The sequence below is a fragment of the Salmo trutta genome, chromosome 24, assembly GCF_901001165.1.
Source record: "Salmo trutta chromosome 24, fSalTru1.1, whole genome shotgun sequence".
Lineage (NCBI taxonomy): Eukaryota > Metazoa > Chordata > Actinopteri > Salmoniformes > Salmonidae > Salmo > Salmo trutta.
The window spans coordinates 12,397,977-12,409,898 of NC_042980.1; the positions used below are offsets into that span (position 1 = coordinate 12,397,977).

Consider the following 11,922-nt stretch of genomic DNA (forward strand, 5'->3'; position numbering starts at 1 on the left):
CCAGTGCAGAATGCTCAATGAGATTAAGAAGAATCCTGGAGTGTCAGCTAAAGACTTACAAAAATCTCTGGAATATGATAACATCTCTGTTGACGAGTCTACGATACGTAAAACACTAAACAAGAAAAAAACATTGCTGCACGTTTGCAAAAGTGCACCTGGATGTTCCACATCGCTACTGGCAAAATATTCTGTGGACAGCTCACGAACATCAAAACCTCATCCCAACTGTAAAGTATGGTGGAGGGAGTGTCATGGTTTGGGGCTGCCTCAGGGCCTGGACAGCTTGCTATCATCGACGGAAAAATGAATTCCCAAGTTTATCAAGACATTTTGCAGGAGAATGTTAGGCTATCTGTCCGCCAATCAGAAGTTGGGTGATGCAACAGGACAACGACCCAAAACACAGAAGTAAATCAGCAACAAAATGGCTTCAACAGAGGAAAATACGCCTTCTGGAGTGGCCCAGTCAGAGTCCTGACCTCAACCTGATTAAGATGCTGTGGCATGATCTCAAGAGAGCAGTTCACACCAGACATCCTAAGAATATTGCCGAGCTGAAACAGTTTTGTAGAGGAATGGTCCAAAATTCCTCCTGACCGTTGTGCAGGTCTGATCCGCAACTACAGAAAACGTTTGGTTGAGGTTATTGCTGCCAAAGGAGGGTCAACCAGTTATTAAATCCAAGGGTTCACATACTTTTCCCACCCTGCACTGTGAATGTTTACACGGTGTGTTCAATAAATGATATGAAAAGGTATAATTGTTTGTGTTATTAGTTTAAGCAGACTGTGTTTGTCTATTGTTGTGACCTAGATGAAGGTCAGATCAAATTTTATGACCAATTTTTATATAGAAATCAAGGTATTTCCAAAGGATTCACATACATACTTTTTCTTGCCACTGTAAGTAAAAATACTTTAAAGTACTACTTAAGTAGTTTTTTTGGGGGTATCTATACTTCACTTTACCATTCATATTTTTGACTACTTTTACTTTTTTTTCACTACATTCCAAAAGAGAATGTTATTTTTACACCATACATTTTCCCTGCCACCCAAAAGTACTCAAATAGTCCAATTCACACACTGATCAAGAGAACATCCCTGGTCATCTCTGCTGCCTCTGATCTGGCAGACTCACTAAACACATGCTTTGTTTGTAAATGAGTGTTGGAATGTGCCCCTGGCTATCTGTAAATTAAAAATAATAATTGTGCCTACTGGTTTGCTTAATACAAGGAATTTGATACTTAAGTATATTTTAGCAATTACATTTTTTTTGATACTTAAGTATATTTAAAACCAAATACTTTTATTCAAGTAGTATTTTACTGGGAGGCTTTCACTTTTACTTGAGTCATTTTCTATTAAGAAATCTTTACTTTTACTCAAGTATGACAATTGGGTACTTTTTCCACCACTGCCTAATTCTATAAGATCCAGTCAGCAAAATGGCAACAGCAGCTGGGTCGTCCCATGCTTTCTGTCGCAGTTTTAGTAATTTATTTTTAAATCATCACTGTCTAATAAATCAGTGTGTGTTTATTTAATGAAAATAACTCATATATTAATAATTTATTTCCTGAGCCTTCTTTGGCCATTGCTCAGCCCTGATTGGTTGATTAGGATGGTCTAGAGCTCACGCCCTTACCCAGAGGAACAGTCATTGGTTTATTATAATAGGATCACATTGTGACGTCATGATGTGGGCCAAAAGTTCCATCCCACCTGAACAGGCTGAAATTCGAGATATTTTTATTTATTTTTATTTTTTCCTAAACAGCTCTTACACAAAAGGGCATTATCACTTTCACAATTTCAGAATTTCATTTCGACTTCCTAGTGTGGAAATATTATTTACAAAAACAGGAAAATCATGTTTTTATCTGCATACTGCCCCTTTATGTTATAATCAATGAAGTGCCCTTTTAATATAGACCTCATGGAGAATTCAATAAATCACATTTTTAATATGAATAAAAGATTTTAACCCACTTAACCTCCAGTTTTCACCATCATTGTGAAGCCCCTATTTATTTCTGTTGCTTTGACAAAGTCATTTCTAAAGATTGATATTTATTTCCTGTGATTAGTGAACACATTTTAAGGTTAAAAAAAACAACCTGTCCGTCATTTTAAGGTCAACCCTGTTATGTGATCTGAACTCTCATTTTAATAAGGTGAAACTATTTGTTTAACATTTTTTATCTTAAGAAACATTGAACTTCTAATAGTCAAATCATCGTGTAAATGCAGGTGAGCTGGTTCTACTCTTTTTGGACATTTTCTGGTGTTTGGTGGTGGAAAATGGAGTGGATCAAGCACAACACGTTAACCCTGTTACCCATAGATAGGCTAGAAATGTTTTGGCATTCAATTACCCCTTCCTGTTGCACACAACAAGCTTCCATTTCCCCTGTCACAATGGGATTTATGGCTGATTTTAAGATGAAATCGTCAACCCTGTTACTCTATTTGGCACTTAATAGAATCTTACAATGGTACTTTTTCTATTCAACCTCTTTGATGAGAACATGTTTTTTTTATTAAGTTGAACATGTGCTGTTTATGACAATGTTAAAATTAGCTGAAATCGAATGTTTTTTTTCTCACCAAGTTGCACATCTCAAAAGGCACCGAATTGGTGGAATGACCCAGGTGCATGGCAATAATGACCCGCTAGATATTTTCTTGGAAAGCATATGGGTAGGAACCCTGCTTTTAGGTCCAGCGCTCACAGAAGTCTTCTAGATGGCTTGATTTATTAGAAATTACCTGTAAATTGCTCTGTTTTAAATGTCATTTTCTAAGTGAAGCTGGCCGGTCCAGGTGGCTATTAGTTAAAGCTTTTACAGGTTTCAACTTGGTGCGCTTTAGTTTAGTGCTGCCCCCCCCCCCCCCCCCCCCTATAATCATGTTGAAGTGGCTGAGGTATACTATAGCGGAGAAACTTGGGGCCTAGTCTTATGGCCTCTTACAGACGGAGGGTGCGTCCCAAATGGCACCCTACTCCCTTCATAGTGCGGAACGTTTGTCCAGAGCCAAATAGGATCTACTGTATGTACTTTGCGCCCTGGTCAAATGTAGTGCACTACATAGAGGGTAAGGTGCCCACTTGGCACACTACACCAGAGTGGCTCTCTGGTTGGCTTCAGTAGAAGTGGCCTCATCCGTTAAGCCCTGACCCTCTCCTGCCTCAGCACTTTCCCAGGCCCATCATTGGGATGGCTGCCTCTAGTCTCTGGCATCAGTTTGAGCTATCTGCCTGCCCACTTCTCCACTGATCCAGGACCAGGCACCACTGACCCCACCATCCATCACACTCCCCACCTATGGGTCCACTTGGCTCTGCATGCCCAGCTGGCGTCCAAAATGGCACCCTACTCCCTACGTAGTGCACTGCTTTTGACCAGGGAATAGTAGTGCACTGTATAGGGAATAGGGTGCCATTTGGGGCGTAGCCTCGGTGTTTGTCTGAGGGCCGTAGTGTGTTTTAACATGGACTCTCTGTCAGGCCACCAAGCTGTATACCTCCTTATTCTTGGGAGACAACTGCCCCTTTATTGCTGAGGAAGTATACACCGGCATCCATGTCATTGTTGCGTATGCTCAGCACGCAGTAGTAACTCAGAACAGGCAGATCCGTGTATGTGTGCATCCATCCGTATGTGCGCACGTCCGTCTGTCCGCGTATGTGTGTGTACACGTGTCCTGCTTGCCTGTTTCAGTCTGTTTTATTATCGGTGGGGCATTGGCATTTTTGCTCCGAGATCAATAGTTTTTTTCCCCTATTTACTTTAGTAGCAGAGCTAGCAGCTTGTCTTCAGCCTCAGACCCCATCAGGATGGATGGCCAAGCCTGACCTTTTTCCGTTTATTCGCAAAGTGTGTTTCTCAAGGACCGGCGAGGATGAAAAATAACCGACCCAACCTCAGGGAAAAGGATGATCCTCCTCGTTGTCCGTCGTGGCAGTAAAGATCACCTGTCACGAAGGCCTCTTTTGCAACTAGAGAGGAGAAACAGCCATTTTGAATCGTATTTAAATGTTTGGTTGTAGCCATGTTATTTGTATGTTGGCATAGGCTGCACTGGCCACAACAATTACCTCTGTTTCTTTTCTATTTGGTCCGATCGATGAATTCTCTGGTTGCATCTGAACTGGCCATGTTCTTTCAATTTCATGTTTATTGTGATTAATGGCACCTTATATAGTGCACTACTTTGGCCCAGAGGCCTATTTCAGACACCTTTATCTCAACCACAAGTAAAATAGGCCCATTTGTAAGCATTCGGAGGATCTCTGTTGGATATCTTCAATATGAATTTAAACAAGTGTCCTGTTGAGAACATTCACTTTCTGTCTCATATTTGTCCGGGTATCTAAGACCCTCTCTCTCTCTGTCTTTCAGCTCGTCTGAGAAGTCCCTCCCCTGGAGATCTGCAGGTACGGTCTGATCATCCTTCCCTACACCATGTGTGACACATTCCCTATTCCCTTTATAGTGCACACATTTTGACCAGGACCTAAAGGGCTCTGGTCAAAAGTAGTGCACTATATAGTGAAACGGGTGCCATTTGTGACACAGTGTCCATGTTACCATACACGGACTGATATTCTTGTGAATCATTGAAAACCATACCATGACATGGATGCAGTGCCTTTAGAAAGTATTCAGACCCCGTCACTTTTTCCAAATGTTATGTTACAGCCTTATTCTAAAATTGATCAAATTGATGAGAAAAACAATCTACACACAATACCCCATAATGACAAACAAAAACTATTTTTTTTGACTTTTTTTTTGTTGGCCAATTTATAATTAAAGGAAAACTGAAATATCACATTTACGTAAGTATTCAGACCCTTTACTAAGTACTTAGTTGAAGTATCTTTGGCAGTGATTACAGCCTCGAGTCTTCTTGGGTTTGACGCTACAAGCTTGGCACACCTGTATTTGGGGAGTTTCTCCTATTCTTCTCTGCAGATCCACTCAAGCTCTGTCAGGTTAGATGGGGAGCGTCACTGCACAGCTATTTTCAGGTCTCTCCAGAGATGTGGCTCGGCCACTCAAGGACATAAAGAGATTGTCCCATCGGGTTTTTGGTCACCTCCCAGACCAAGGCCCTTCTCACCCTATTGCTCAGTTTGGCCAGGCGGCCAGCTCTAGGAAGAGTCTAGTGGTTCCAAACTTCTTCCATTTAAGAATGATGGAGGCCACTGTGTTCTTGGGGACATTTAATGCTGCAGACATTTTTTGGTACCCTTCCCTAAATCTGTGCCTTGACACAATCCTTTCTCGGAGCTCTAAGGACAATTCCTTTGACCTCATGGCTTGGTTTTTGCTCTGACAACTGTGGGACATTATATAGACAGTTGTGTGCCTTTCCAAATCATGTCCAATCAATTGAATTTACCACAGGTGGACTCCAAGTTGTAGAAACATCTCCAAGATGATCAATGGAAACAGGATGCACCTGAGCTCAATTTCGAGTCTCATAGCAAAGGGTCTGAATACTTATGTAAATAAGATATTTCTGTTTTTTGTATTTTATAAATTAGCAGATAACCTTTTTCACTTTCTCATTATGGAGTATTGTGTGTAGATTGATAATTTTCTGTTATTTAATCCATTGTAGAATAAGGCTGTAATGTAACAAAATGTGGAAAATGTCAAGGGGTCTGAATGCACTCAATACACTCACTCCAGTTTATTAGGTACACCACCACTTCCACGAAAATTGATCGTTCCTACAGACAATGAGTCAGGTGGCCGTGGCTTTATGTAAAAGCGGAGCATCGAGGCATTCAGTTACTGTTCGATTGAACGTTAGAATGGGCAAAACGATTGACCTAAGCGGCTTTGAGCGTGGTATGTTTGTCGGTGTCAGGCGCGCCGGTTCCAGTATCTCAGAAACGGGCGCCCTCCTGGGCTTGGACTTTTCACGTGCGACAGTGTAGGGTTTACCAATTTTATAACGCGACAAACAATAAACATCCAGTCAGCGGCAGTCCTGTGGGTGAAAACAGCTCGTTGATGAGAGATCAAAGGAGAATGGCAAGAATCGTGCAAGCTAACAGGCGGGACACTAACAGACAAATAACGGCGCAGTACAACAGTGGTGTGCAGAACTGCATTTTGGAACGCACAACTCGAAGATCCTTGTCACGAACGGGCTATTGCAGTCACCCGCTTCCATTCGTACAAGCTGAAAACAAGAAAAAGCTGCTCCAGTGGGCACGCGATCACCAGCACTGTACAATTGAGGAGTGGAAAAACATTGCATGGAACATGACACCAAGACAGTTTATTTGAGTGGCTTGCGAAGTCCTCAGACCTCAACCCAATATAGCACCTTTGAGGTGAGATGGAACAGTCTGTTGAATGTACCGCCGTCCAATCTGTAGCAACTGCGTGATGCCATCGCATCAGCATGGACCAACATCCCTGTGGAACGTTTCCTACACCTTGTAAAATGCGGCAAAGAATTCAGGCCGTTCTGGAGACAAAGGGGGATCCGGTACTGGATGGGCTCCTTCAATGAATGACAGAATGTATCCTATTTGGTCAAATCGAGTTGATGATTATACAGATGGCAGATCAGCTCATGAATAACGGAGAGATGAAGAGCGGTAATAGGCATGTTAAATAAATATTAGAGGTCGACCGATTAATCGGAATGGCCGATTTTAATTAGGGCCAATTTCACGTTTTCATAACAATCGGTATTTTTGGCCGCCGATTTATTAATTATTTTTTTGTATTTTTTATTTTTTACACCTTTATTTAACTAGGCAAGTCAGATTAAGAACACATTCTTATTTTCAATGACGGCCTAGGAACGGGGGTTAACTGCCTTGTTCAGGGGGGATTCGGGGATTAGTTTTTGCAACCTTCCGGTTACTAGTCCAGTGCTCTAACCACCTGCCTTACATTGCACTCCACGAGGAGCCTGCATGGCAGGCTGACTACCTGTTACGCGAGGGCAGCAAGAAGCCAAAGTAAGTTGCTAGCTAGCATTTAACTTATCTTACAAAAAAACGATCAATCTTAACATAATCACTAGTTAACGACACATGGTTGATGATATTACTAGTTTATCTAACGTGTCCTGCGTTGCATATAATCGATGCGGTGCCTGTTAATTTCTCATTGAATCACAGCCTACTTCGACAAACGGGTGATGATTTAACAAGTGCATTTGCGAAAAAAGCACTGTCGTTGCACCAATGTACCTAACCATAAACATCAATGCCTTTCTTTAAAATCAATACACAAGTATATATTTTTAAACCTGCATATTTAGTTAATATTGCCTGCTAACATGAATTTGTGTCACTTCTCTTGCGTTCCGTGCAAGCAATCAGGGTATATACAGCAGTTTGGGCCGCCTGGCTCATTGCGAACTGTGTGAAGTCCATTTATTCCTAACAAAGGCCGTAATTAATTTGCCAGAATTGTACATAATTATGACATAACATTGAAGGTTGTGCAATGTAACAAGAATTTTTAGACTTAGGGATGCCACCCGTTAGATAAAATACGGAACGGTTCTGTATTTCACTGAAATAATAAACGTTTCGTTTTCTAAATGATAGTTTCCGGATTCGACCATATTAATGACCAAAGGCTCGTATTTCTGTGTGTTATAATTAAGTCTATGATTTGATATTTGATAGAGCAGTCTGACTGAGCGATGGTAGGCAGCAGCAGGCTCGTAAGCATTCATTCAAACAGCACTTTAGTGTGTTTTGCCAGCAGCTCTTCGCTGTGCTTCAAGCATTGCGCTGTTTATGACTTCAAGCCTATCAACTCCCAAGATTAGGCTGGTGTAACCGATGTGAAATGGCTAGCTAGTTAGCGGGTGCGCGCTAATAGCGTTTCAAACGTCACTCGCTCTCAGACTTGGAGTAGTTGTTCCCCTTGCTCTGCATGGGTAACGCTGCTTCGAGGGTGGCTGTTGTCGATGTGTTCCTGGTTCGAGCCCAGGTAGGAGCAGGAGAGGGACGGAAGCTATACTGTTACACTGGCAATACTAACGTGCCTATAAGAACATCCAATAGTCAAAGGTATATGAAATACAAATGCTATAGAGCGAAATAGTCCTATAATAACTACAACCTAAAACTTCTTACCTGGGAATATTGAAGACTCATGTTAAAAGGAACCACCTGCTTTCATATGTTCTCATGTTCTGAGCAAGGAACTTAAACGTTAGCTTTCTTACATGGCACATATTGCACTTTTACTTTCTTCATCACTTTGTTTTTGCATTATTTAAATCAAATTGAACATGTTTCATTTATTTGATGCTAAATTGATTTTATTGATGTATTATGTTAAGTTAAAATAAGTGTTCATTCAGTATTGTTGTAATTGTCATTATTACAAAGAAATAAAAAAATCGGCCAATTTAATCGGCACCGGATTTTTGGCCCTCCAATAATCGGTATCGGTATCAGCGGTGAAAAATCATTATCGGTCGACCTCTAATAAATATCCATGTCTACTCATACCGTTTGTTGATCATGCATTCTCTCTCTCACTATATTGACAGCAATACGAGACAGCGCGGGGAAATGTTATAGCTGTATTTTGGCATGCATAGGCGAGTGGAGTGATAATGCATCGTATGGATTACAGAATAAAATGAGGAATTTTTATGCGAGACCGTCAGGATTTTGGGTTCCAGTGGGATTCGGACTGGTTAGGGAAATGGCCTAAGCTTTAGAACAGGAATTATCAGACTTCATGTCTGTGACAGATGCCTATCAAATTTGTCACTGTCTGAAGATTCACAATAACGATTTAAAGAGGCACATGTTATTTTATAGGCTATACGGTGGAGGTTTTCTGTTGGGTTTATTAACTGCATTCGGGTCACGTGTAAATGTTGTAATTTACGGGGGTCTTGTCATTTCATTATTTCGGGAAACGTAAAAAGTGTTCCCGGGACAGTCCCAGTATCCCGGTTACCCATGTTAATCCCTACTACTGACTGACTTGGTAAGTTTCTTCTGGCACATTTCAGATTCAATATTTGTCTTTTAGCTACTTCCACTCTCTCAGACCGTAACACTTTCCCTCCACTCCAACTCTGTTTATTTAGCACGGATCCTTGTTGGACCACAGTTACTTCGCTGCTGCTCAAATTGATAATGAAGTCCATTTTACTAATGTAGTTCAAAGCTTATTAATTGTATAATGGAACTAAGTGAATCGCTGCAGTCGTCATTAAAATTGTATTGTGGTTCTTGTCAGACTGACCCTACGGGGTTATGATTGTACATGTGCACTGTTACATTGCTTGTCTCGGTATTGTTTGGAATTTTCCACTTGCTCCAGTTGGTTCATTGCTGATAAGCCCGACTAGCAGACGGACACAGTAAGAACAAGGACATGAGTTCCAAATGGCACCCTATTCCATAAAGTGCACTACGTTTGACCAGGGCAAATAGGCGGCCGTAGAGCCTATTTTGTATAAATATTGATTTCCTCATTGTAGATGAGAAATCATCGTTAGCCACAGTAATGTATTTTTCTAATCCAAATATGAAACAGAAATGATAGCTCTTGTAGATATGAAGTGAGAGGCTGCCTGTCTGTGGAAGAGGAGAGGGTATTGATGTTCCTCACCATTTATAATCAGCTGTCTAGCCATAATGGTTGGAGTTCATACACAAGTCATTATTTTGTCACCCGTGGCACTCCTCGACCACTTGTTACGTTAACAGAGGCTGCGTCCCAATTGGCTCCCTATTATAGTGCGCTACTGTTGGCCAGAGCCCTATGGGGGGGCTCTATGGGGCCTGGTCAAAAAGTTGTGCATTATAGGAAATAGGTTGCCTGTGACTGTGCTGTCCACATTCACAAGGTTAAAGAAAGCCTCTCTCTCCACAGTACCACTTCCTCTCGAAATCCACAGGCTGGCAACGGGCGGACCTGCCGGGGACCCGGGAGGTCAATAAGCAGCCCAGCCAGACATAGTCATTACCCTTTTGCAGCAGCACACTGCAGCTAATTTCACTCCAATCACACTCTCTCACCAACAACACTCTACGGCTGCATTCCCAAATTGCACCTTATTCCTGTATACTGCTCTACTTTTAACCAGAGCCCTGGTTAAAAGTAGTGTACTAAATAGGGAATAGGGTGGCCTTTGTGATGCACCTACACTTTAATCCCACTGTTCTGGAGGAGGGATGCAACACTCTCTTTCATTGTGTACCGTCTCATTTCTCAAACGGGGTCAAGGCTCTGTAGCGATGCCCTGAGGGCAGAAATGTCACAAAGCTCCAGTCACTGTCTACCTGAAAAGTTACTCCTAATATACTATGAGGAGCAGGAGGGATGAGTGAAGCTTTGTTTTAGTTGTTTATGGGGACTAAAGTTGTTGTTTGGTCAGAAGCGACACCCCATTCAGATGATTTGCCATTGTTCTGTAAATACTACTTTTAACAATTTAGTTTATCCTGTGCATGAATTGTTCATGATTTCTCCACCCCCCCCCCCCCCCCCGTCACGATGGAAATCAGTCAAACGGCAAACGTGGCCTTTTGAAAGATTTAAGCGTCTGCCGCGCCGCTCACAGTGGGCTAGCGAAAATCAAGTCAACCATAATAATTGCAGCAGCAGAATTTATTGAGGTGCCGTGGCTGCAGTCAACTCATGCAACTGGACGCTGCGTGGAGCTGCGGAGACGGCGGACTCCTGGCAAAGAAATGGGCTACTGAGACACTGACGAGCCAGAAAGGAACAACGGAGTGTCTCCTCCATGGAATTCAGCCTCCCTCCCCCCTCGTCCATATGCCAGCCAACACTGCCCCCCCCTCCGGTTCTGACTGGCTAGCTATTGGGTTCTGACATCCCCATTGTTGCAGCTATTGCAGTGGAGCTCATTCACGCAGGTCACACTTAACTCGATTTTGATTGTGGAGCGACATTGTGCAACAGCTTATGAGAGACATTACTGTGGTAATTCCTCCTCGTTGCCTCACTGGCTGTTCTCATGGGCTGTGACCTAAATGGCACCCTGTTCACTATACAGGGCACTACTTTTGGCCCGAGCCATGGCTCTATATAGCGACTAGTGTGCCATTTAGGTCACAGCCGGGAAATGTTAGTTTGGAAACGGTTTTGACAAGGGGACTGGCACAGCAAAATAGGAGCGTCACAAATGTCTCTCCTATGAGTCAGTATGATAATAAACTTAATTTACACGAGTGTGGAATTTATTGCATCGACGTCTCCTATCTCTTCCATATACACCGAGTGTACAAAACATTAAGAACACCTTCCCATTAAGAACACCTTCCTAATATTGAGTTGTACAAAAGTGTTCCACAGGGGGTGAAGTTGGCTGGATATCCTTTGGGTGGTGGACCATTCTTGATACACACAGGAAACTGTTGAGCGTGAGAAACCCAGCAGCGCTGCAGTTCTTGACACAAACTGGTGCACCTGGCACCTACTACCATACCCTGTTCAAAGGCACTTAAATATTTTGTCTTGCCCATTCACCCTCTGACTGGCACACATACACAATCCATGTCTCAATTGTCTCGAAGCTTAAAAATCCTTCTTTAACCTGTCTCCTCCTAATTCATCTACACTGATTTGGAAGTAGATTTAACAGGTGACATCAATAAGGGATCATAGCTTTCACCTGGTCAGTCTGTCAGGGAAAGAGCAGGTGTTCTTAATGTTTTGTATACTCAGTGTATTTTTCCCATTTATACATTTGCCATTTATCAGACACGTTTATCGAAAGTGTCTAACATTAGTGTGTACATACTGCATACAATTTGTATGGGTGATCCCAGCGGGAATTGAACCCACGATCCTGACGTTGCAAACGCCATGATATACCAAATAAGCGACACATGTAACACTGACTTTGTCCTCCCTTTCTTTCCCAGATG

General features: G+C 42.2%; 1 protein-coding gene across 9 annotated transcripts in view; it reads left to right on the plus strand.

Moving 5' to 3' along the window:
• LOC115160704 (plakophilin-4) overlaps positions 1-11,922 on the plus strand; it is a 134,137-nt gene that overhangs the window by 72,944 nt on the left and 49,271 nt on the right. For all 9 annotated transcript variants that reach the window (XM_029710985.1, XM_029710981.1, XM_029710986.1 and 6 more), the window contains 2 exons: positions 4,412-4,446; positions 11,920-11,922. The exon at positions 11,920-11,922 is cut by the window's right edge. In XM_029710985.1, coding sequence (XP_029566845.1) covers positions 4,412-4,446; positions 11,920-11,922 — 38 coding nt within the window. The remainder of the gene's footprint in view (positions 1-4,411; positions 4,447-11,919) is intronic.